At 57.4% G+C, this 26,769-nt stretch overlaps 1 protein-coding gene across 1 annotated transcript; it reads right to left on the reverse strand.

The window, feature by feature from the left end:
• Positions 1 to 421: 421 nt before the first annotated feature.
• Positions 422 to 26,250, reverse strand: FRMPD1 (FERM and PDZ domain containing 1). Its single transcript, XM_059491982.1, has 17 exons — positions 26,207 to 26,250; positions 25,960 to 26,089; positions 25,392 to 25,551; positions 23,299 to 23,401; positions 23,182 to 23,227; positions 21,744 to 22,040; positions 15,646 to 15,768; positions 13,829 to 13,954; positions 12,061 to 12,180; positions 11,604 to 11,740; positions 9,986 to 10,112; positions 9,681 to 9,776; positions 6,646 to 6,828; positions 5,488 to 5,635; positions 3,807 to 4,442; positions 2,015 to 2,895; positions 422 to 1,888 (listed from the first exon to the last, which is right to left on the reverse strand). Exons 1-17 carry the CDS (start codon positions 26,248 to 26,250, stop codon positions 422 to 424), a joined length of 4,824 nt encoding a protein of 1,607 aa, XP_059347965.1.
• Positions 26,251 to 26,769: the final 519 nt, after the last annotated feature.

Genomic DNA, 26,769 nt, shown 5'->3' on the forward strand with positions numbered 1-26,769 from the left:
CAGCACACCCAGCACAGCCTGAGGCAAAGCAGCTGGACTGGGATCACAGTGTTCCCTCGGCCACCCGGGCCTGTCCCACTCGGGCTGGGTGGGGTTCGGTGTTCCATCAGTGCACAGCCCGCCTGGGAGCAGCGTGAGTGAAAGGCAGGCTGAAGGGCTCTTCCCCACAGGTGGCAGAGGCAGCTGAGAGAACACGGCAAGCCTGACCAGCCGCACAGCCCGTGGGACGAGCCCTGGGCAGGACACACGCACTGCAGCGCTCCGAGAGCAGCTGGGGCAAGGCTGCCCTTGGGGAGCCCTGCCAAAAGGTGTGGGCACGTCCTGCCGTGGCCATCCTGGGCTGAGCAGTGCCTGGGGGACAGCCTGAGGTGGGCAGAGGGCACACGCCTGGCTCTGTCCCCCCCAGTGCCCCCTGTGCCCGTCACAGCCTCGGGGACGCCCTGAACTGCTGCAGGAGGCAGAGGATGGCAGCGGCCAGGGCCATGTGCTGGCGGGCCAGCAGCTTGGCGCCCAGCTCGGGGCACACCTGCCCGTGCAGCTGCTGCTGCAGGGCCTGCACCAGCTGCTGGTAGGTGCCCACCACACGGCCCAGCGCCGCCCCCAGCTCCTGCTGGCGCTGCCCGCAGTGCTGGCAGCGTGCCACCTGGAAGCAGGTCACTGCCAGCTGCACCAGGCGGTCGAAGGTGGCTCTCAGGGCGCACTGCACCTCGGGCAGAGGCTGCTCCGCGCTCAGCAGCGCCTGGCAGCTGGACAGCAGGTCCTGGGAAGCCCAGCCCAGGGCACCCCTGCTCTCCGCACCCTGCTCCGCGCACTGGCGGTGCAGGTGGGTGGCCTGGTTGCCGCAGAGCTGCCCCACAACCTGCTGCAGCTCCACGGTGTAGGCCAGGAAGCGCGAGAGATCCGCGGGGCTGGCCCACGCCTGCTGCTTCAGCTGCCCGAGCGCTCGGAGGTGCGGCTCCTGCCCTGCCCTGTCCCCAGCAATGCACAAACCGCCCCCGGGGGTCCTGGCAAGGCTGCAGCCGCTGGAGGGGGGGCAGGTGAGGGGCCCTGGCAGCTGGGGGGGGCTGCTTTCACCCTCCCGCTGGCTGTGGGGCTGGGGGAAGCAGCTGATGTAGGGCAGGCGGCAGCCGCAGCTCTCCAGCCCGTGTGGGACGGGGGACAGAGGGGTCTGCTCACCCTCCTCGGGGTTAAAACAGAGAAACGAGTGTGTTACAGCCCCGTGGTCTCCTGCTCCTTTCCCCGGGGCAGCTGGGACCGAGGAGATGGAGAGCCCTGCAGCCGGGGGCAGGCAGGAGCCCGGGCCCAGCCCCGCCGCCTGCCCCCGGGGAAGGGGAGCCTGAGCGCGCTGCGGCTGCTGCTGAGCCACAATCCCCGCGCCTCCCGGCTGCCCTGCATCCCCGGGCTGCCCCGCACCCGGCCCCGAGCTGCCCACTAGCTCCCTGGCACAGCCTGCTCCTGATGCAGGGGACGTGGGCACCTTCCTGCCACCAGCACCGGCCCCGCTGCACCCACTGGGCATCACACAGCCCAGGGGCTCCAGGGGGACATTGGCCCTGTCCTGCAGGCTGCGTGACACCGGGCTGTGTGCCCCGGGGCTGTGGGACACGGGGGCTGCCCTCACGCCCAGTGCCAGCCAGGAGAGGCGCGTGAGAGCCCCCGGGGCGCTGCTGCAGCCTGCCAGGAGCTGGGCTGTGTCTGGGAGCCCCGTGTGCCCCTCGTGCACCCTCAGCAGGGTCTGCCTGCTCGCCCCCTGCCAGCCCCCGGCCCGGGACACGGCCCCCTCGCAGCTGCTGCTGGCACTGCCCTGGATGTCAGCATGGATCTCGCCATCAGTACAGCACCGACCACTGGCATGGCACTGACCATCGGCACCGCCCTGGCTGTCAGCCTGGCACTGACTGTCACCATGGCACTGACCATCGGCACTGCCCTCAATGTCAGCATGGAGCTGGCCATGGGCATGGTACTGACCCTCGCCATGGCACTGACCGTGGGCACAGCACTGACCACGGGCACTGCCCTGAGCATCAGCACGGCACTGACCATCAGCACCGCCGCTGTCAGTGGCACAGCTCTGGCCATGGGCTTTGCTCTCCCCACAGGGAGCCAGGGAAGGCTCCACCCTGGCAGGGAGCAGCCCCTGCCCCTGGGCTAGCTCCCGGGGAGGGGCTGTGCTGGGCACAGGAGCCGGTGGCAGCAGCAGGAGCTCGTCAGAAGGGCACACAACAGCAGAGGGCACAACGCTGGCCTTGTGCCGGGCGGGCACCACCTCACCCCGCTCCTCCTGTGGTCCTGGGCTCTGCCAGCCCGCAGCGGGCACAGGGCTCTCGTGGCTCACACACCCGGGACCTGCCTCCCCTGGGCAGCTCCACTGGGCAGCTCCCCTGGCACTGTGGGGAAGGGGCTCCAGGGACAGCAAAGGGGGCTGCTGTGGCTGCAGGCTGCTTTCCTCCTCCCCACCCTGGCCACCGTGAGGGCGAATGTCCAGAAGGGAGGAAACCAGCCATTCCATCACCGACTTTGCCCCCGTGGCGCCAGGCTGCGTGTCCCTCGGAGCAGAGCAGGGCTCTGTGCCAGCAGTGTCCCTCTGGGCCTGGGGGGCTGCAGGAATCCCCCTCTCCACGTCCTTCCCCGTGTCCTCTGCCGAGGGCTGAGTGGGTGGCCAGGAGCAGCAGCGCTGTGCGGAGCCTGGGGCAGCTGCAGGGAAGCTGACCTGTGAGGTGTAATCAGTTTTCAGGAAGGACCTTCTCTTCCTCAGGCTCTTGCTGCAGATCAGCTCCCTCTCCTGGCCCTGCTTCTCCCTGGTCGAGGGGTTCTCCCCCAAGCTGTAGCACCTCAGCCTCTTTGGGATGCAGGAGGAGCTCCCTGTGCCCTCCCAGGATGCTGCATCATAGCCTGATGGCAAGAAAAACACAGAAATCAGGAAGTCATCCCAGGCAGCAGAATACCCTCACGCCTGCACAGAGGGCCCAAAAAGCTCCTGGCACAGCCCTGGAATCACAGGCACAAAAGTCCAGCAGCAATTCTGGGTTCCCAAGAGCAAAAGGAAATGATCTCTCGTGGGGAGTGGGATGTCAGAAAAAGGCAGAGCCTGGGTGTGTGGTACAGGATCTGGGGATGAGGGAGCAGCTTCACCTGAAGGCAGGTGTGGCTGGGACTCCCCAGGTAAATCTGGGCACAGCAGCAGCCCCAGGAGAGCACTGCCCTCAGCTGTAGGCACATCACCAAGGAGAAGCATGGCCAGAGGTCACCAGATGGATTTTTAGGTGGTAACAATTTCCACAGTGACAGCTTTGCCTGAACACAGTACAGTGACTGCACATTACTATCAAAGCCAAAACTGGTCCAACGGCATGAATTACATTCCTAAGAGGTTCTGTTAATACTGAAAGAGCTGATTGCTTCAGGAACACCAATACTCCCATTTCTGAGAAACTACAATGGTCAGGGAGCTGCCCAGCCCAGGGAATCCTTGACACAGCTCTGAACCCAGCCTGCGGCCGGGGCACACCTTTGATCTCGGGGGGTTCATGTGACAATGCTTTACAGGTTTGGGACATTCCAAAATGCCTGAAAACTGAAACTACTGCAAACTGACTTCTCCCAGCACCGTGTGTTTGCACATGATAAAAAGTCCCCCAGCAATGTCACCGTAAGGGCGCTGAGGCGCGGCCTGCAGAGCACGGAGGGTCAAAGCTCCTTCCACAGCCCCTCAGGAGCTCCTGGAGCAGGCAGGGCAGCCCCCAGGGGGACGGAGCAGGCAGCCCCGCAGCCCAGCCCTGCAGCAGGACCCGCTGTGCCCTTACCTGCCGGCGGGCTGAGCCGGTCCGCAGCATCGTAGAACTCCTCCTCGGAGCTGGAGTCGGCGAATCCCGGCGGCGGCCGCAGGACGGGCTCGCCGTGCCCCGCTGTCCCCGGCGGGGCGGGCGCGGGGGACGCTCCGGAGCCCGGGCTGCGGCCGCCCTCGGCGCTCCCCTCGGGCAGCGGGGCCGGAGCCTCGCCCTGCCCGGCGGGGCCGCCCCCGGGCCGCGCCTGCGGCGAGCAGAAACCGTCTCCGGTGCCGCCGCCGCTGCCGGCGGGGCTGCCCGCGGCGCAGCCCGGCACGAAGCCGCTCTCGGAGCCGCTCGTGTCCCACACGCCGGGCGTGCAGAACCGCAGCGGCCCCGGCCCGGAGGAAGGGCGCGCGTCCGCCTCATCCTCCTCCAGCGCATCCACGGAGTCGCTGGAGCCGCTGGTCCTCAAGCCGCGGCTCTCGGCGTTGGCCGAGTCGGAGGCCTCGGAGGCGCTGTCGCTGCCGGTGTCGCCGCTCGCCGCGGGGCCGCGGGGCTCCGCCGCTCCCGGTGCCGCGCCGCCGCTCGCCGCAGGGCTCCCCGGGCGCCGCTCCGAGCCCGAGCCCGGCTCGCAGGAGTCCTCGGAGTCGCTGCAGGCTCGGGATTCATAGCCTGCGGTGTAAGCGAGCCGCTCAGCCCGGGCTGGGGCAGAGCCTGACCCGCGGATCCCCACGGGAGCATCAGAGCCCCCGGCCAGCAGGGCAGAGTGAGGATGGAGCTGCGGGTGCTCCCAGCCCAGAGCGGCTCCCGGAGCTCAGGGCAGGCTGGGGATGGAGCTGTGGGTGCTCTGAGCCCTCTCCAGCCCCCCAGAGCTCAAGGCAGGCTGGAGATGGAGCTGTGGGTGCTCTCAGCCCAGGGCAGGGTGTAGATGGAGCTGTGGGTGCTCTGAGCCCAGGGCAGGGTGAGGATGGAGCTGTGAGTGCTCTGAGCCCAGGGCAGGGTGCGGATGGAGTTGTGGGTGCTCTGAGCCCAGGGCAGCTCAGGGCAGGGTGCGGATGGAGCTGTGAGTGCTCTGAGCCCAGGGCAGGGTGCGGATGGAGCTGTGAGTGCTCTGAGCCCAGGGCAGGGTGCGGATGGAGCTGTGAGTGCTGTGAGCCCAGGGCAGGCTGGGGATGGAGCTGTGGGTGCTCTGAGCCCAGGGCAGGGTGCAGATGGAGCTGTGGGTGCTCTGAGCCCAGGGCAGCTCAGGGCAGGGTGTAGATGGAGCTGTGGGTGCTCTGAGCCCAGGGCAGGGTGTAGATGGAGTTGTGGGTGCTCTGAGCCCAGGGCAGCTCAGGGCAGGGTGCAGATGGAGCTGTGGGTGCTCTGAGCCCAGGGCAGGGTGTAGATGGAGTTGTGGGTGCTCTGAGCCCAGGGCAGGGTGCGGATGGAGCTGTGAGTGCTGTGAGCCCAGGGCAGGGTGTAGATGGAGCTGTGGGTGCTCCCAGCCCTCTCCAGCCCCCCAGAGCTGCCAGCCCAGCTGAGCCCAAATGCTCGGTGCCCACGAGCCTTCAGCGCTCACAGAGCCAGGGCGCCCTGAATGCTGGAGAAGCCCTCTGGGACCATCCAGTCCAGCCTCAGTCAAGCTCATCACACAGCCCTGGCCTGCTGCTGCAGGAGCTGGGCCATGCACCCATTCCTCCCCACCCTGTGCCACAAAGAGGCTGTTTTTACAGACCTTCCTCAGCTGAGACACGGTGCAGCTGCTGCTGTTTCTCTCCCCAGGTGAATATGGAGGCGTTTGCATCCACAAGGAGCCTGTAGTAGCCAGCGATGAGGCACACAAGGTCCTTTGCACTGTTTGACTCCAGCAGCAGAGTAAGCACCTTTTTTGGTTTATTTTCAGAGGTGTGGGGGAGAAAAGAGTAAAGAAGATTAGAATAAACAAATATAGATTAGAATAAACAAACATTGTTTGTACCACAGTCAGCAGGAACAGGCTGCACAAGGACAAGGCACCCCCTCTGTCTCATACAAGAAGGCACAAAGAAGAGAAATTTATTTTTCTAGCCTTTTGTGCCTTTGCTGTGTCTCACTGATGGAGGAAAAAGATCACTTTTCCTCAGCAGGAAAAATCACTTCTCTCTAGTAATTTTTTTTGGTGCTTCCTATGAGGTTTCCCTGCCGAGTGTGCTCTAAGCCTTTTGTCCTGGTGACTCCCTGTTGGAACCCAGGAAATCCCTCTGGCTGCCCTGGAGGGCTCGAGCCCCTGCCCGGGGGGCTCAGAGACCCTGGTACAGAGCCCAAGACCCCTGAGCCTTTGATTTAGCCCTTGGAAAAAACAATTACCAACTTAATACGAAGAATTACAACTCAAGAGAGTTTAAGTAGAATAATAGTTTGTCATGGGGTGAAAAATAGATTTTTGAGGTTTTTAAAATAGGGGTTCAGGGGGCAAGATGGAGGAATTTGGGCATGCCTTGTCCTTTTTCCTTCTTCTTCTTGGCCTCCATCTTCTGGGTGATGTTGGCACTTTGGGATTGGTTTAGAGTAGCAGCTCCCTGTCTAACGCAGGTGATGGGTATTGGGCAGTAACTGTAAATAATGTACATGTGGTTTTTAGTATAAAAAGATAACACTGCCCTGGGGCAGGCAGAGTGCCTCTGACTGTCCTGCTGGAGGGACCTGGGCAGGGCAGGAGAAAGAATTTTACAGATAAGGAACAATTAACAACCTTGAGACCGAGAAATGAAGAGCTCTGACTGCTTCTTTGAGCACCGGGCTGGGAACAGAGACTTTGTGACACATCTCGGGGTCACTGTGAGCAGCAGAGATGCCGAGAACTCCCCTGGCCTCTGAGGAGAGCCCGCGGTGCAGTGCCCCCTCAGGTGCTCACCTTCAGGTCCTGCAGGTAGATCTTGACGGTGCTGACGCGCTCCGAGTCCTCGCTGAGCTCCACCCTGCTGATGCTGGGGAACTCGGCCAGGCTGCTGGCGATGTTCAGCTTGCTGTTCACGATCTGGCTCACGCCGTGCCTGGCGCCCACCAGCAGCGCCACGTACGACTCCCGGTCCTGCAGCTGCACAGGGGCACGCGTCACACCCGGGCACGGGTCACACCTGGGCACGGGTCACACCCAGGCACGGGTCACACCCGGGCACGGGTCACACTTGGGCACACGTCACACCTGGGCACGGGTCACACCTGGGCACACATCACACCCAGGCACGGGTCACACCTGGGCACGGGTCACACCTGGGCACACATCACACCCAGGCACGGGTCACACCTGGGCACGGGTCACACCCAGGCACGGGTCACACCTGGGCACACGTCACACCCAGGCACGGGTCACACCCGGGCACGGGTCACACTTGGGCACACGTCACACCCGGGCACGGGTCACACCCGGGCACGCGTCACACCCAGGCACGGGTCACACCTGGGCACGGGTCACACCTGGGCACGGGTCACACCCAGGCACGGGTCACACCTGGGCACACATCACACCCAGGCACGGGTCACACCCGGGCACGGGTCACACTTGGGCACACGTCACACCTGGGCACGGGTCACACCTGGGCACGCGTCACACCCGGGCACGGGTCACACCTGGGCACGGGTCACACCCAGGCACGGGTCACACCCGGGCACGGGTCACACTTGGGCACACGTCACACCTGGGCACGGGTCACACCTGGGCACGCGTCACACCCGGGCACGGGTCACACCTGGGCACGGGTCACACCCAGGCACGGGTCACACCCGGGCACGGGTCACACTTGGGCACACGTCACACCTGGGCACGGGTCACACCTTGGCACGCGTCACACCCAGGCACGGGTCACACCTGGGCACGGGTCACACCTGGGCACGCGTCACACCCAGGCACGGGTCACACCTGGGCACACATCACACCCAGGCACGGGTCACACCCGGGCACGGGTCACACCCAGGCACTGGTCACATCTGGGCACGCGTCACACCTGGGCACGGGTCACACTTGGGCACACGTCACACCTGGGCACTGGTCACACCTGGGCACGGGTCACACCTGGGCACGCGTCACTCCTGGGCACGGATCACACCTGGGCAGGGCCCCCTCGGCCCCCCAACTCCTGTGGAGTCCCAGCACTGACCCTCCTTCCACAGCAGCCCCCTCCTGCCCTTTCCCCACACAGGGAGAGCAGCCTCCCGTGGCCCCAGGGGTGCAGCAGCCACCTGGCACACCCAGCATGGGGCTGGCAGCAGGTGGGCACTGTCACAGTGTCCCCATATGGACCCAGCGAGACCTGCTGCAGGGTGGAAACTTCACAAAGACGTTTCTGGGCTTGGAAGATACATCAGTGCTTTTTGTTAAAGTGATACACTTAATGGAAAATGAATTAATGCACATGTAACCTGGCAGAAATTGTTCAATTTGCAGGTATAAAAGGTGTAAAGATTAGCATTACTGTGACCCATGGGTGCCCCCCAGCATTGCTCAGCTCCCTGTGTGACACAGCTCGTGCTCTGCAGCTCAGCACAGACCCAGCTGGGGACAGGCAGAAAAATCAACAACCCAAGAAACCTCTCATAGAAAGGGAAGAGTTCTTTTTTACAGCAAGATTTAAGGGTTGCCAGGGTTTTCCCAGGAGTTCGAAGTCTGCTCATATTTCCCAAGCACTTCATAACACACAAAGGATAGACAGGGTTTATCTGAAGAGCAAGAGTGACAGTTTCCAATCAAAAAAAATTGCAAAACTGTTCTGCAGGCGGGTCTGTGCTGTGGACACTTCAGTGGGATTAAACTGATTTTCTCCAGCACAGCCCCTCACCAACACCCACCATGGCATCCCAGGGCAGGGAGAGGCACTGCGGCCACTGGGACTGCATGTCCAAAGCAATTCCACTCACAAACAGCTCCTACCATCATGGTGGCACTGAAAATCCCACTCTCAAAGAGCTCCTACCACCATGGTGGCACTGAAAATCCCCCACACAACCAGCTCCTACCACCACGGTGGCACTGAAAATCCCACTCACAAACAGCTCCTACCACCATGCTGGCACTGAAAATCCCACTCACAAACAGCTCCTACCACCATGGTGGCACTGAAAATCCCCACACAAAGAGCTCCCACCATCCTGGTGGCATTGAAATCCCACTCTCAAAGAGCTCCTACCACTATGGTGGCATTGAAATCCCCCACACAAAGAGCTCCCACCACCATGGTGGCATTGAAATCCCACTCTCAAACAGCTCCCACCACCATGGTGGCATTGAAAATTCCACGCACAAAGAGCTCCTACCACCATGGTGGCACTGAAAATCCCACTCTCAAAGAGCTCCCACCACCATGGTGGCACTGAAAATCCCACTCTCAAACAGCTCCTGCCACCATGGTGGCATTGAAAATCCCACTCTCAAAGAGCTCCTACCACCATGGTGGCATTGAAATCCCCCACACAAAGAGCTCCCACCACCATGGTGGCATTGAAATTCCACTCTCAAACAGCTCCCACCACCATGGTGGCATTGAAAATTCCACGCACAAAGAGCTCCCACCACCATGGTGGCACTGAAAATCCCACTCTCAAAGAGCTCCTACCACCATGGTGGCATTGAAAATCCCACTCTCAAAGAGCTCCTACCACCATGGTGGCACTGAAAATTCCACGCACAAAGAGCTCCTACCACCATGGTGGCATTGAAATCCCCCACACAAAGAGCTCCCACCACCATGGTGGCATTGAAATCCCCCACACAAAGAGCTCCTACCACCATGGTGGCATTGAAATCCCCCACACAAAGAGCTCCTACCACCATGGTGGCATTGAAAATCCCACTCTCAAAGAGCTCCTACCACCATGGTGGCATTGAAAATTCCACGCACAAAGAGCTCCCACCACCATGGTGGCATTGAAATCCCCCACACAAACAGCTCCTACCATCATGGTGGCATTGAAGATCATCCCGCTGTACATCTTCAGCTCCCCCAGGATCTGCAGGTAGCTGAGGCGCACCTGGGCTGCGCTGAGTGTGTGCTTGGGGGGCAAGAGAGGGAACAGGGTCAGAAACAGGCTCTGCAGGCAGCTTCAGCAGGCACACAGCCTGGCACCAGCACAGCCAGCAGATGTGCCCACGGAGCCCCCCACACAGTCCATGGCAAGCACAGCACAGGGAGATCAGGGAGCGTGGGGGCAGAGAACAGCCCCAGGGGAGGGCACACCTGAGTGGGGGTCACACACACTACCTTCTGCCGAGGGTCCAGCAGCACCTGGTTCCTCTTCAGGTGGTAGCTGATGGCTTTCTTGATGTCCTTGCCTCGCATGTTCCGCAGCAGGGTGGGCGAGATGAAGTTCTCGATTCCCCAGTCCCTCCTGGCAGGAAGAGGGAAGGGAGCACAGGGGCTGCCAGCCACGCTGGCCCCACGGCACAGGGCAGGGCAGGGGCACCAGGCAGCCCTGGGGGGCTGTGGCACCCCCTGGAATTCAGTGCTCCCTGCCCTGCCAGCGGGTCGGGGCGGATGGCACGGTGTGCGCTCTGAGCTGCAGAATGGCCATGGTTTCACGCGGTTTCACAGGAGGGAACTCACAGCCTGCCTGAGCAGGACAGTCCCCATGTCCCCTCACCGTCCCCAGCATGGACAGTCTGTCCATGCATGCGCCTTGCTTGGGTGACAGGATTGTGACATTGCAGCACTTCCTGCACCCAAAATGTGGGCCAGGTGTGCTGCTGGAGTTTGCTCAGCCCAGGCATTAAACACCTGTGGGGTGAGAGCAGTGCAGCTGCCCCTCTCTGCACACAGCTGGGCACATCTGGCTGCACACGAGGCAGCCAGGGCCTGGTAATTAACCTGGCCACCACACAGTGCCTGGTAATTAGCAAGGAGCTCATCACCGCTGCCTACAGCGGGGTCTCTCTGGGGCAGGAGCAGTCCAGGAGCACCAACGTGCAGCACAGCACACCTTCCCCTTCTGAAAGCATTGTTTGGTCATTTCCCCACAGATGCCAGTACTCCACACTGCCCAAAGGAGGCGTTTCTGGGCTGCTTCTGGCGGCTGCAGAGATGCGCTGGCTCTGCAAGGCTGGCGATTACACCCTCTCTCTGCAGACACTGCAATCAATGCTGGCAGGAGCAGCTTGGATAACCATCACTGCCTGAGAGAGCTGCAGTTTCAGGGCCCTGGCCCTGTGACAGAGAAGAGCCTCCCTGTGCCTCGGGACACACCCAGGAGTTCACTGCCTGCACTGCTGAGGCAGGTCAGGGGGTTTGGGATTTGCAGTAATTACATATCCTCTGAACAGAGAGAAACATGGCTCTCCCAGGAAAATCCTGGGAAGCTGTGTAGAAGCTGTGGGAAACTTAGAAGAACGAATTCAGACCATTATCTCTCTTTCTGTAACCATTGTTTATAAATATGGTTCTCCAGAGTGCACTATTCATAGTTCACCAATAGGATAAAAAAAACTTCCTAAAAGCCAATCAAGTCTTAAATCCACCATGATTTCTGTAAAAACTGTAGATTTGTGATAATAAAGTATCTTTTCATACACCATTATTTCTATAAAATATGTAGAATTCTAATAATAAAGTGTCTTCTAATAATAAAGTGTCTTCTAATAATAAAGTGTCTCACCACCTTCTGATGAGGCTTCTGATGAAGCCTCTATCTCAGCCACATCAGCGGCCCTTCAGCAGCAGGGCCTGAGGACAGGGAGGCCCCCGAGGCCACCCTGCCCAGCCAAGGGGCTCAGTCCCCTCTGGCCTCCTGTGCCGAGCTGAAGAGGGGCCAAGCAGCGGCTGAGCCCCCCTTTGGGGCACCCCTGCTGTCCCTGGGCCCGGCGGCAGGGGAGCGGGGGGCACTCACTCGATGTATTTCAGGGACACCTTCTGGGGCTGGGCACAGGCAGAGATCCTCTCCTGGATGTGCAGGGCAGCCAGGCGCAGGGCCACGCTGCACTTCATCTCCACTGCAAACCTCTCCTGGAGCACGTCGCTGCAGCTCTGGGGCAAACACAGCACAGTCAGGCCCGCAGGAACACAGAGCAAGGCTGCCAGCACGGCACAGCGCCACGCAGCCAGCTGGGGACATCCCCAGCCCAGCACACACTCTGCTCGTGCTTGTAACTTTATCTCTGATAAAGCTCACTTAGTTGATAAAGCTGATTTAAGAGTTCGAGGCAAATTGAATGGAAATGCCCTGATTTTAAGTGCTCTGCATTTCCATGCAGCTGAGCCACTCTGGGGCACACTCTGTTTTAAGGCACAAATGAGGATGGGCTGAGAAGGGATTCCCAGGCACAGAACCCAAGCCCCAGTGTCACCTGCAGGTACAGATACTCAAAGGCCACTGGGTCTTCCTGCATGAGGTCCAAGGGGTCCCTGGGGACAAAGCACACCCTGAAGAGGCAGCGGTAGTCATGAGAGTCTCTCTTCTGGACCACCTGCAAGAGAGAGAGAGGGGGGTCACACTGCTGGGGAAGATGAAACGGGAAAGCCTTACAAATATGATTGTCTGGCAAAGGATTTTGAGAATACAGAAACTATAAGAGAGATTGAAATGAAAGCAAGCTTTGAGGTGCCTCAGTTACTGAACAACTGGAAAACAATGGCATGGCCAGCTGAAGGTGATCCCCTGTTGATGATTGCAGACAGGCCCAAGGCTCAGAGCAGACCCTACAGCTTGGCAGAAGGGGCCCAAAGAGGAGTTTGTAGGGTTTAACATGTAACACAGGATGGTAATGTAATGATTCTTATCGGCTGTATGGAAATGCTATAGGATTTGTATGTTGTACTAGATTGGTTAGTGAGAATCAGAATATTCAACACAGAAGAAGATTTATTGTATTGGAATGGGAACCTCGCACTCTTACCCTTTTGCTCTCTTACCCCTTTTGGTCTCTTACCTTCTCATCCTCTCTGCCCCTCTCTTCTCTCAGCCTGCTCTGAGCTGCGGCTGCAGCTCCCAGCAGGGCCCTGCACCCAGGCCCTTTGCAATAAACCCCAAATTCCTGACCTGGCCTCAGAGATCTCTCATCTCCTTCCATCTACACCATCCCAAACCCCTGATGCTCCCACACAGATCACCATCCCTCCCTCCAGAGTGCACCAGGAGCCTTTGCTCTGCAAACCCACAGGAATGGTTTAACCCCACAGGCAAGGGAATCGTGAAGATTGTCCTGAACAAACACAAGGAGACTTTGCTCGTGATTGTAACTTTATCTCTGATTCTTCTTCTGCTTTTTTCTTCTGCCTGCAGTAGCCCAGAAGCCCTTTGGCAGCAAGGCCTCACTTAAACACCCACTGATCCCAAACACTCACAGTGTCACCAGGACAGAGGCTCTGGGGCTGTGTGATAACAGCAGGGGAAGGGGCAGCCTGCTCTGCTTTGGAGCACAGTCACGAGACACAGCAGCCCTAAACAGACCCTGAATCATCTCTGTAATGTCAGCACAATGTCAAGGCTCTGAGCTATCCATCAGCACATTTTATTCTGGGCACATCCTGCCCTGCAGAAATCCTCTGACCCATATGCCCAGTGCTGTGAGAGCACCAGCCCCTGAGGCAGGGCTGGAGCTGGGTGATCCCTGTGTGCGCCTCCCCACTCAGGGCACCCTGTGTGACCCTCTGCAGTGGCTGCCACCCAACAAGCCCAGCAGCAGGGAGCCGGGGCGCTGAGCAGGCACCCCTGACAAACCTGCAGGGGCAGCAGCACCCCAGGGGCTCACAGGACACAGGTGCTGGCTCAGGATTTCATTTAACCCAGCGGCCCCTGCTGGGGGGGATGCTCTGGCCGCTCAGGGAGCTGTGAGCTTAGTGCCATGCACAAGCAGCCCTCTGCAGATGGGCTGATGTGACAGGGGGCACAAAGGATGGCACCCACCGCTGCTCTCCAGGCAACACCAGCCCAGGGGTGCTGCTGTGTGTGTGTGGGCACTGCTCCCAGAGTGCCTTCCCCGGGGCGTGGGGTGTGAACGCCATGGCAGAGGTGGATGGCAGCACTGGGGACAAGGGTTTACCCCTCTGGTGACCCCTGTGCCCTCGCTGCCCTCTCTGCAGTGGGGCAGTGGGACACACAGGGGCCCTGCTCACCTGAGCAATGAGCTCCTCCTCGTGCAGCAGGTGGATCTTGGCCAGGTTGTACTGCTCCTCCAGCACCAGGGCGAAGTGGGCGATGCTGCGGATGGACAGCTTCTCCTGCAGGGTCAGCACGATGTCCTGGCAGGGCACAGGGCCACACAGAGCTCAGCTGGGCCCCAGCACTGCTGCAGGGCTGCCACTGCCCGAGCCCGGCCTGCAGAGCTGTGGGGGCAGACACAGGCACAGCACCGTGACCCAGAACAAGGTGGGCAAGCTGCAGACCCCAAGGTGTCGCAGGAATCAGACCCATCTCCGGAGCTGCCTGTGCTGAGCTGCCTCGCTCTCACAGCTTTGCGTGGGGGTGAGCACCCTCTGCCCCCGCTGAGTGACAGAAACACCCCGGGGTTTGCTGTGTTTGTCGTTCTTGCTTTCTACAACTCTGCAACATTTTGGATCCCTGGAAGTGTCCAAGGCCAGGCTGGACAGGGCTTGAAGCAAGTGAGAGGTGTTCCTGCCAAGGTAGGAGCTTGGAACCGGTCTCTAAGGTCCCTTCCAACCCAAATCAGTCTGTGATTCTGTGATTTGTGAAAAAAAAAAACCGAAAAGGAACTTGTGAAGAACGCTTCTTTCCAATAAACAAGAATTTGAGACTGGAATTGTAAAAATCCTACCACATCTGACTGAAATTGGTGTTTCAGTTTGTGTTAGAGAATTCTGTCAACATTCTAACTGTTATGGAAGTAACGAGGTTTACTTTTGGCAAGAAGAAAATACCACCTCAGGCTTGACTGAGCACAAATTGAAACAGAAGCCCTTGGGCTCACTCCAGCCTTTTGAGGCAAGCAAAAATGTTTGACTCACCTCAGTTTTAAGCCAGGATGTCTCAAAACACAGAGGAATTTCAGGAAACACCTGACTTGGGAAGCATTTCACTCATTTAGATATTTCTGGAGGGCAATTGTGAGGGCTGCTCTCAAAAACTGGGAAAACTTATTCCATGTCAGAGCTGAGCAACTCCAGCCAAAGACGAAGAGCTAATCCATCCTTTAGAAATTAAACCCTTGGGGAACAGGCATACAAATATCTCTTCACAACTCTCCTTTCCTTTCTACGTCCTTGCTTTATTTCACTACTTCATTTTTCTAGACCGTGCAAGTCAAAAGACTTGCAGACACTTACTTGTCTGAGAGCCCACAATGGTTTTGTGAAGCTTGAAGGAGCTAGACAAACTCCTCCTTTTCTGAGGAAAGTTTTCACTGTACGATAAATGAAATCTCTTTGTGTTTCCCTTTAATATACTTTCAGCCTGACAGCCCCAGCATGCCTGTCCATCGTGAGTCTCTCCCACAGTATCTGCACCGTGCAGGACACCAGCTGTCCTTTAGGTAATTTATGACCTCCAGCCAGCTCTCCTTTAGGTAATTTATGACCTCCATGGCCAAATTCTGCCACGTCCAGCACCAACCCTGAGCAGCTCCAACGCTCAGGCCAGCAAAGCTGGGGGTGTGCAAGGCTGCGTCCAAGCACAGCAGCTGGGGAAGGGCCGGGTGCATGGCTCTGCAGAGCAGCACTGTGCTCTCAGGGGAGTGATCTGAGGGAGGATCACCCTTCGCTCAGGAGGATCATTCCCTGTGTGCTGCTCTGGCACCTGAGGGGCTGGATCAGCTCTCGTGTCTGCAGACGGGAGCATCCTTACAGCACAGAACAGGGCTGGAGCTCAGAGACTCAGCCCAGCCAGCAGTGCTCAGTGCAGCTGGGGGGCTGCAAGGGCCCTGCCTGCAGCTGATGGGTGGGGCTGGGGGGTGGGAGCAGCCTGCAGAGCTCCTTACCTTCACCGTGGTGCTGCTCTCAAAGCGGAACGCCTTGGTCTGCCCGTTCTCCAGGTACACCTTGAGCACGTTGGGCATGAACAGGAGGCAGCTGCCCTGCAGAGCAAGAGCAGCAGCTGCACCCTGGGGCACCCAGCCTGCGGCCCCAGCTGCTCTGCCTGCCTCTGCAAGGCCAGGAAAACCCTCCTCTGCCTTGGCCACCCTCTCCCCCAGCACATGATCAGGGCTTGCTCCTGATGATGGCTCTGAGACAGAGCAGAAACTCTCCAGAGTAGAAACCCATTCTGATTTAGGGGAAATGTACATCTTTGGGTCTGTGGCTGGAAAACACAGCTATGTAGCCTGACTGCAAAGGCCTAGGCTCAGGGAAACTGCTTCAGTGAAGGACAGAGAGAAGGGGGGAGACAGAGGGTGACAGAGAGAGACAGAGACTGCTGTGAGAGCAGGCCAGCCTGACCTAGGAATTCTTTCTGATAAAGAAGAACTAGCAGCGAATGTCACTGAAATTTGTAAAATGACTATGTATGAACCTATTGTGAAACTGTATGCAGATGTATTTGAGAGGAGGATGAAAAGGGACCTGGAGTTCCCAGAAGTACACGTGGCTTTTAAGGAGAGCAATCTCCACATGTGTCCTGTAAAAGGCATTTGCCATCATCAGCCAGCAGTGCCCAGGCTGAGAGCAGCCCCCCGATGCCACAGGAGCCTGGCAAACACACAGTGCTGCCTCCACTGGCCCTGCCCCAGCACCTGCAACCCTGGCACGTCCCAAAGCAGCAGGGGATGCCACCTGAGTGTCCTCAGACAGGTCCCAAACACGTGGCAGAGGACAGGACACCCTCAGCCAGAATATCTCTGCTGCCTGGCAGAAACACGGCGCTGCCTCCACCGAGCCCTGCCCTGGGATCTGCAACCCTGGTGAAATAGAGACTTTTGGAGCTGGCTTGAATTAGCAATATGAATTAAGCATTTAAAGTTTAGCCTGTAGAACTGTGTGTTGAATTTTAACCTTTTTACTTAAGAAACCTCTGCCATGGTACAAAGGGCATAGGGAAATGCAAATTTCTGAAGTTTCTTGCATAAAGAACAATACCAGAGAAGACCAAGAGATACAAAAAGCCCGGATAAAGGAACTCCTCTGTCTCCAAGCAAATCAAGGCCAACAGACTACTCAGATAAGCACCAAGGGACCGAAAGTGCATGCGCAAAGGAGAAAAGTTCAAAAGTTCAGTCCTGAGGAAGAACACAATCTTCAGCCTCAGAGACCACCAGAGACCCCCGTGCGACCACCACAGCAAACAAAGCATGCCCAGAAGGGCGTGGGTGTGATTGCCGGGCGAGGCGAGGACAGGCGGGGCCAGGGGTTGAACGAGCGTGCAAAAGTTGTGCAATGCATTGCACATGGAACGCCTTTGTGAATAAAGGTGCGGGACAGCCCGAGGCTCGGGCACAAGTTCCCACAAGAGCTATCTCGCTTGTGCCGGGTGCTGACATACATATCCACTTCATAACTGTATCTGGCTGTGGAGTTCATTTGCTCTGCGTGTCGCTCCACTGGCACCTCCCAAAGCAGCAGGGGATGGCACCAGAGTGTCTGAGACGGGTCCCAAACATGTGGCACAGGACAGGACACCCTCAGTGGTGGATGAGGAGGTGCCCTGCTCTGAGGCTGGCTGCTAGGGTACACCCAGGGCTAAGCAGGCTTGTTGTTTCCATTAGGATTAGGGCTGGGATTAGTGGGGTTGAGGTTTCACAGTCCTCTTAGGAGGGTGGTGAGTCATAGGGGGAAGGCTAGGGCTAAGTTTATAGATAGTTGGGTGGTTGGGGTAAATGTGCAGGGTGGCAGTCCAAGAAGGTTAACAAGTAGGAGGAAGATGATGAGGGATGTTAAAATTAGGGCTCATTTGTGTCGTTTTTTGTCTAGGGGTGTTATTAGTTGTTTTGTGACTAGGTTGATAAACCATAGCTGGAGGGTTACTAATTCATCGATTGTCTAGGGAGGGTGGTAAGAGAGCTGGGAATGTTATTGAGATGAGGATTAGTGGGATTCCTAGGAAGGATGGGCTTGAAAGTTGGCCGAACAAGTTTAAGCTCACGGTCAGGTTCAGGGCTAGTGCTTGGAGCGATGGGTGGTTTGCTAGAGGGGCATCTCTGCTGCCCTCCAGCTCACCCCTCGGCAGGGCACGCACCTTTCCTGCCAGTGCCACCATCCCTGGCTGCTCAGGGCTCACCCTCCGCCTCGGAGCTCCCACTCTGCCTGTCTGCCTCACGTTCTTGGGCCAGCACGCTGCTCCCACCACCTAAAGGGGTTGTCTCCTTGCCAAGAGACCCTCAGCGCTAAGAACGGTGCTTCTAAGATGGTCTCTCTGTTTTTCACTCGCTGTGCCTCACGTTGCAGACCTCAGAGCCCTCCAGACAGACAGCCCACAGCCCCTGAAGTGCTGCCAGAGCCAACAAGAAACGCTTCTGAATGCCGTCCTCACTCCTCTCACAGCCATTCTGGGGCTCAAGCTGCCTGCAGTCACCACCGAGGGAAAACAAGAGAACGCTGCTGCTCTTCTTCTAGCCCAAATTCTGGGCTCTTTACTTGCCCAAACACATCACCACTCTCTGGTCAGATCCAACTACCCAGCTGGCACCATCGTATTTTCTGGAAAAAATTTTTTTCTTAGGATTTTTTCTCCTGGGAAGCTGAGAAGCCTCAGAGGAAAAGGAAAACATTATTTTATTTGTTCCTTTCATGTTTTACTGCTTTAGAATGTAGTTGAAGAGACTGATTATCCAACGTGTGAATTGTTTTTACTTAATGACTAATCATTGCTTAGCTGTGTCGGACTCTGAGGAGAAAATAATAAGTTTTCATTAGTATCTTGTTAAGCCTTTTGTAAGTATCCTTTCTCTATTCTTTAGTATAGTTTTAGTATACATATTTTTATATATTTATATTTTAATATATATATTTTAATATAATATAGTAACATATTATTATATTATTCTATTTTATATATAATAAAATGATAAATCAGCCTCCTAAGAACACGGAGTAAAATTCATCCTTTCTTGCCACGGGGGACCCCACAAACACCACACCAGAGCCCCCTGAGGTTCCTCTCTTTCAGTCAGAGGCTGCTCCCAGTTAACCCTTCATCTCCCGTGCCCCTGCCGTGCCCCGGCCCACGCTGTCCCCGGGGCACTGCCCGGGATGTGGAATCCATCACCGGCCGCAGAAGGCAGGAAAGCAGTGAGGCTCATGAACAATTCATGTTCCAGCCGGCAGGGTCGGGTTTCAGCTGCAGAGCCAGCCGCAAGGATCACTTAGCCCTGCTCCATTAGGATGACAAGAGCGGTATATTTACTGAAACTGGAGGCTGCACGCCTTTCAGGGCCATAATGCCCATTTTGGCTGCCTGAGTGCGTCAGCCCAGGAAAGGAGAGCGGCCCTAAAGCACTCAGGGCTGCCGTGGTGCAGAGTGCTTTTCCAGAAAGGAATCATAAATATGCAACAAATTTATTTACCCTTCCTTTGTGCTAATACCTCACTGCTCAAAACAGGTTACACATCCAGATGGCGAAAAGGGAACCTAACACCAGGGACCCCAGCACCTGAATTAATTTTCCTGCCTTTGTGCTGTCATTAATTTAATGGCAATCTAAACACTGACTGTGTCCCTGCTGTGCACTTGCAGAGGTTTGATCAGCTCAGACAATGCTGGCAGAGGCTTTAGGGCAGCTCGGGGTGCAGCATTCCCTCCACAGGTGCCTTCTTTAGGCAATGACAAGAGGTCCTTTCCCAGACCCACTGGGACCCACCCTACCATGTGCTGAGGAAGATGAGACAGGAAAGCCTTACAAATATCATTGCCTGGCAAAAGATTTTGAGAATATGGAAACTATAAGAGAGATGGAAATGAAAGCAAGCTTTGAGATACCTCAGTTACTGAACAACTGGAAAACAATGGTGTGGCCAGCTGAAGGTGATCCCCTTGTGATGGAACAACACCCTCTGCAAGCAGGCAGGCCCAAGGCTCAGAGCAGACCCTACAGCTTGGCAGAAGGGGCCAAAGAGGAGATTTTATGGTTTAACATGTAACACAGGATGGTAATGTAATGATTCTTATAGGCTGTATGAAAATGCTATAGAATTTGTATGTTGTACTAGATTGGTTAGTGAGAATCAGAATATTCAACACAGAAGAAGATTTATTGTATTGGAACGAGAACTTTGCTCTCTTACCCCTTTTACTCTCTCACACTTTTACTCTCTCACCCTCTCATCCTCTCTCCCCCTCTCTTCTCTCAGCCTGCTCTGAGCTGTGGCTGCAGCTCCCAGCAGGGCCCTGCACCCAGGCCCTTTGCAATAAACCCCAAATTCCAGCAGGATTTGCAAAGGGCCTGGGTGCAGGGGAAGGATCCCTGGGTCCAGAGGGACACTGGGCACCTCTGGGGGCACAGCCCAAGCTGCTCTGCCCGGCCCTGCCCTGCGGGGAGGAGGAGGAACACGGTCCCCCGGGCAGGTGACACCCACAGCACACCTGTGTGCAGGGGACAGGGAGCAAACCCTGCCCTGGGAGGGTCTGAGCTGCACCAGGGAGTTCCTCCTGCCACAAGGGATAGCAGACAGACAGACAGACAGATGGACAGGCAGGGAGAAGGGAAAGGGCCAGCAGGTGGTTTGCCACTGCTGCCAAGCAGAAAGGCTTGGCCAGACCTGGACAGGTGAGCAGCACTGATGAGCAGAGGGCACAAAGGGGCAGTTTGGCCGCTGGGGTTTTCATTCTGAAAGACACGAGGAAAGGTCGACAGAGCTAATGACTCACAGCTGGCCCCCGGGAGCTTAGAAAGCTACCCAGAGGGAGCAGGAGACGTTCAGGAGCTGTTCACAGTTTGGGGGGGGACACAGGAGTTGTCACCTGTGCCACAGGGACACCAGCAGGGGCAGAGCCGTGGGCAGAGCTGTGGGCAGCCAGCTCAGCTCCAGGAGCAGCAGGAGCTCTGTGCTGGGTCTGCAGCAGCCTCCGGAGAGCTGCGACCAGCTCACCTGACAGAGGCACAGCTGTGGATGCTCTGTGGACACCCTCTGCAGGGATGGACAGCAAGCTGCCACCCTGAGAACACTGTCACACCCAACAGCAAGGCAGAGTGCCCAGTGACAGAGCCCCTGACCAGTGACAGAGCCCCTGACCAGTGCCCAGTGACAGAGCCCTTGACCAGTGACAGAGCCCAGTGACAGAGCCCCTGCCCAGTGCCTGTGCCCAGGAGGGCCAGCCCAGCTCTCCAGCAGTACATCATTAACCTGGCACACACAGCAGTGCTCTCCTCTCCCCTCTGGGGCGGGATTCGTCCTGCCCACACCTCGGCGAGGTTCCCCATGCAGGGATCAGCCCCTCGGGGGAGCACAGTGCCTCCCGCCCTGCTGAAGGGATTGTTCGAGCTCCGACGGCAGCGGGACAGAGGCACTGCATGCGGTGTTTCCCACTGTAGTATATGGTAGAGATAATTCATGCTATTAATGTATAAAATATTGTAAAATCCAAACTATGTCTTTTGACCTTCCTGGCCGGGAGCGGTGTCTTATTCATATACATCTAGTTCCCGGACGCACGTTAAGATAAACATCGAAGTTTTAACGTAAAAATCGAAGCTTCCAGGACAATAATCACCGGCTTCCCCGGGTCGCCCAGGCCCACCTAAGAGTGATTATCGCCTCCACGATTACATCTGTCGAGATAACCGACGGTGCCATCCTGATACGTGTGAATACACGGCTTCCCCGGAGTCATTGACAACATCGAGACACCTGGACTGAGCCTTTGTCCACCTCTGCACATGCAAAGCCTCGGTTATGCATGTGAAGAGACACAAAGAACATTCGGTCATCTCTGCCTCGGGCAGAATAAACTGTACAAGAGCTTGCTGAGCAAGGCAGCATTTGTGAACTGGGGAAACTCTGACGCTCGGAGATCAGAGCCGTGCGTTCACCCAGCGCCAATCCCGGGCTCGACACTGACTCTTTGGCTATGGTGGTTTCGACAACCGAACTTCGGTCTCACAGACAAATTAATAAATCTTTGCTAAATTTTCTTATAAATTTGGCTCACGATTTGATAATTTATAACACCATTCACCCGAGTAAGCACATCCAAGCCAAAGCCCCGCAGGTGCCAGTGCTTCCTCCGTGCCCCGATCAGCCCCGGCCGCAGCAGGGAGCGGCTGTGGGGACCAGGGCAGGGCAGGGGGCACAGCGAGCCTGAGCCCCCTGCCCGGGCAGAGCCCCGCGCCGCGCTGACCTGCGAGTGTCCGTTCAGCAGCACCTCCTCCGCGAACCGCACTTTGACCGGGTTGGTTTTCAGCCTCGCCCTCTTCTCCTCGGTGAGGAACGATGACTTGGGGCCGCCCTGCAACGACAGCGGGGCTGGGTTGGGGCAGGGCAGGGCGGGGCCGTGCGGGGCTGCTCACCTGCGCTGCCCGCACACACCTGGAGCTGCGTCCCAGGGAGCCCCTGCGCTCCCAGCCCCTTCGCACCTTGCTCCAGATTGCAATGCAAGATGTTTTCCATTCCCATCTGTACGGCACATTACCTTTGTCAAGTGGGCAGTTTGCCTTATCTCTCTCTTTGAGTGACCACATTCACACCTCCCTCGGGAGGGGACATTGCTGATAACAGACTATTGAATGTCCCTGCATGGCTGATAAGAACTATAACATCCCATTGGGAGATGCTCCGCCCAGGGGGAGGAGCCAAGCATTGCTACCCAGATATAATCCAGAGGGAGGGGCCAAGCATTGCTACCCAGATATAATCCAGGGGGAGGAGCCAAGCATTGCTGCCCAGATATAATCCAGAGGGAGGAGCCAAGCATTGCTGCCCAGATATAATCCAGAGATTTTTGAGACACCAGCACGGCTTTCTGCACGGGATTCCCCAGAGGAACAGCAGCTGTCTCTCCTTCCACTGGATCTTCAGAGGAAGAATACATCCTTCTCTACAGATCCCCCTGCTCCAGCAGAACCACCCCTGGCACTGCAGGAGGGCTGAGCCACATTTCCAATGGGACTGCCACCAACACCCTGAGCCACAGGGTGTCAGGTTGGGTTCTGACTCTGGCAGTGTTGTTCTAGTGTACTGCATTGTTCATTTTATCCTTTTTTTTTCCTTCCCTGTTAAAGAACAGTTATTTCCTGCTCCCATATTTTTGCCTGAGAGCCCCCTTAATTTAAAAGTTATAGCAATTGAGAGGGGTGGGGAGGGTTTACAGTCTCCATTTCAGGGGAGGCTCCTGCAGAGAGGGGCACAGATCGGGATTTGAGAGGCACCCCCGAGCCCTCCGGGCATCCCAGAGCCCAGCAGGGCACACGGGGCAGAGTCCCTTCCTGCCGCCCGCGCCACCGCACCTGGGGCTGCCGCAGCCACTGCCCGCCCTGCCCGGGGCTTGCTGTGGCACTGAGGATGCTCAGGGCACCCCCACAACCCTGACCAGCCCCTGCCAGCCCAGCCACCCCTGCCCGTGCCCAGGGAGCCGAGGAAGGGTCACTCACGGCCGTGCAGCGCAGGACAGTCAGCAGCAGCTCGTCACCAGCGTCCCTGCAGAGGGACACACGGTCAGCACGGGGACACCGCAGCCCCGGGGACACGGGGACACGTGTGTGACACACCTGATGAGGCTGGCGGCCCGCTCCACGGACAGGCCCTCCACCGTGCTGGAGTTGATCATGATGAGCTGGTCCCCGGGCTGCAGCTTGCCGTCAGCTGTGCTCCCTGCAGAACGGAGCGGAGCGGGGTGAAGCATGGGGAGCCCCACCGCCTGCCAGGGCAAAGAGCTGCTCACCCCACGTAAACAGCCCTCCGAGATCAACAGCACAGCCAGAAATCACCCCAATCACTCTCCAAGATCAGCACCACCCCGCAGAAAACCTTTGAGATCACCACCACAGCACAGGAACCCTCTGAGATCACCACCACACTGCAGGAGCCTTCCGAGATCACCTCCCAGCACCTGCTGCCCTCAAGAACCAGCTGGCTGGCAAAATAAAAGGGGCTGAAGGGCACTGGGGGCTGACACCACCTGGTGTGTCCCTGCCTGTGTCCTCGTCCCCCACCTGAGCCTCCCTCTGCCCGTGGGGAACCCCCCAGGATCTGTCCCCTTGTCACAGCCCACCACACTGGGAACCAAGCAGCCATGGGATCCCACCAGCAAAAGGCTGGCTCAGAAGGACAGCTTTTCTGTGTTTCAGGTTTAGTAAACTGAAGGGCACGTTTCTTTGTGCCTCATCTTTAGTAAAATATTGGTTCTTTCTGATTAGGAGAAGAGAGAAGCACAGCAGAAAAAACCCTCTTCATACTCCCCACAGCTCTCAGGTAATTCCACACGAGAAGGGGCACAAAGAGAAGTGTGAGTGACAGAGGGTCCCTGACCTGGCCCAGAGCCCAACCAGCCCCCAAACAGAGGGCTGACACCCACACCAACAGGTGAAAACAGCGTGGTTTTGTGCACACATTAAAAAACAAACAAACAAACCACTAAACAAAGAAACAACCCAGAATGAGAGGTTTTGAGTTACACCCATCACCTTCTATAGCTAAATATCAATCTGGTTGATTTCAGCACTGCCTGCATCCAGCAGCAAAGCCCTGTGTCATGGGGCTGAAAGCCCAGGGTCTGTTCAGATCACCGTGGCCACAGTGGAGTAAGATGAAATTCTATGAGATAAGATTAAATTCTTCCTCTGAATTTCAGATAAAACACTAGGAAGGACTTTGAGCAGCTCTCTGCATCAGGAAGGCCAGCAGTGAGTGAGCACAGGTGAGGGACACGTGGGGACACTGACACTGGCCCCAGACTGGGAGATGGGACAAGTCCTGGTGCCCCTGGGGGTGAGCTCAGGGCTCTCACACCAACAGAAACCAAAGCCAGCAGCTCATGCCCACACCAACAGAACCCACAGCCCTGCAGTCAGTCTGTCCATCCCCACACCAACAGAACCCACAGCCCTGCAGTCAGTCTGTCCATCCCCACACCAACAGAACCCAAAGCCCTGCCTGCAGTCAGTCTGTCCATCCCACAATCACAGAACCCACACCCCTGCCTGCAGTCAGTCTGTCCATCCCCACACCAACAGAACCCAAAGCCCTGCCTGCAGTCAGTCTGTCCATCCCACAATAACAGAACCCACACCCCTGCCTGCAGTCAGTCTGTCCATCCCCACACCAACAGAACCCACAGCCCTGCCTGCAGTCAGTCTGTCCATCCCACAATAACAGGACCCACACCCCTGCCTGCAGTCAGTCTGTCCATCCCCACACCAACAGAACCCACACCCCTGCCTGCAGTCCGTCCATCCATGCCCACACCAACAGAACCCAAAGCCCTGCCTGCAGTCTGTCCATCCCACAATCACAGAACCCACAGCCCTGCCTGCAGTCAGTCTGTCCATCCCACAATAACAGAACCCACACCCCTGCCTGCAGTCAGTCTGTCCATCCTACGATAACAGAACCCACAGCCCTGCCTGCAGTCAGTCCATCCATCCCCACACCAACAGAACCCAAAGCCCTGCCTGCAGTCAGTCCATCCATCCCCACGCCAACAGAACCCACAGCCCTGCCTGCAGTCAGTCTGTCCATCCCACAATCACAGAACCCACAGCCCTGCCTGCAGTCAGTCTGTCCATCCCACAATCACAGAACCCACAGCCCTGCCTGCAGTCCGTCCATCCCTCCATCCCCTGGTGCTCTGTCATCCCCACACCTGCGGTGATGGAGGCGATGGTCAGCGGCAGCCCAGGGCAGATCTCGAAGCCGTAGTGCTGCAGCACCAGGTCCTTGTACACGGTCACCGTCACCTTGGCCCGGCTTGGGGGCTGCCCTGCACTGTCCCCAGCGCTGTCCATCGCTGCCACGCTGCCCCTGGGCCACCAGAACACACAGTCAGACAGGACACAACCACAGACAGCTTGTCCAAGGATGCACGCTGTGCCTGCTGCCCAGGGGCTGCCCCAGGGCTCCGCAGGAGGCTGTGAGCACAGCTCAGCCAAGCCCAGAGGTGACACAGAAGGAGAGAATGTCACACAGGTGTGCCCCAGCACAAGGCATCGCCTCCATCCACAGGGAGCAGCAGCACCCTCACCCAGTGAGGCAGCACGGGAGCTCTGGGCCATCCACTCAGCCCATGGGTGTCCACTCTGTGCCCACTCTGTGTCCACTCCACCCTAATGTCACTCCCAGGCCCCAGGGAAGGAAAGCAGCCGTGGGCCAGGGTCCCTGGCAATGCAGCCCAGGCCAAAACGCGGGCCCACAGAGAGAAGCACGAGCCCACCTTCAGGAAGAGCCAGTTCCAGTGGAGCAATGCTGCATTTCCTCCTCACAAAACCCCAGCAGAGCACGGCAGGAACGGCAGCCCCTGGCAGCCAGGGGGGTTGCTCACAAACTGCTGCTGCTGTTGTGTTTCTGTGAGCGCATTTCCCAAGGACAGACACAGCGAGCAGGCCGCGCAGGCCGCGCAGGCCGCGCCAGCCCCAGGGGCGGCCTCTGCCCCAAGGTGCTCCCTCCACAGACCCCACTCACCTGGGCAGGCTGTCCCGAGAGCGATGAAGCCATTTTGCTACCATTTGCTCTATTCTACATGCTTTTCGTGTATGGATTAAGCTAGTCTCCAAATCTCCCATTTACCTGGAACTGACAGAAATCACAGGGAAACGGTGACTGGGGAATTCTTCTGGACAGCTTTCAGCACTACCAACACTAACCCACAACCCATTACAAGATATTACAAGATATTACATGATATTACATGATATTAAACTATATTAAATTATATGAAACTATGTTAAATTATATTAAACTCAAAATGATCAGCTGGCACGCTGTGGAGAGCAGGGCTCTGGCAGAGGGTGACACCTGTTGTGACACTCAGGGCACCCCCTGCTCACCTGGCCTCCCCTGCCCGGTGCTTTTGGTCACTTGTGTCATGGTCACACTGTGTTCCATGGCACACAGTGATGCCACCATCCCTTTCCCAAGGATTTCATGGCTCCGTGGGCTTCTTTTGGAGGTGCACGGGCTGGGGGAGCTTCCCACCCACAAAGTGAGCCTGGCAGACCATGAGTCCTCAGTGAAAGCAGGAATTG

Source organism: Ammospiza nelsoni, chromosome Z, assembly GCF_027579445.1.
Source record: "Ammospiza nelsoni isolate bAmmNel1 chromosome Z, bAmmNel1.pri, whole genome shotgun sequence".
Lineage (NCBI taxonomy): Eukaryota > Metazoa > Chordata > Aves > Passeriformes > Passerellidae > Ammospiza > Ammospiza nelsoni.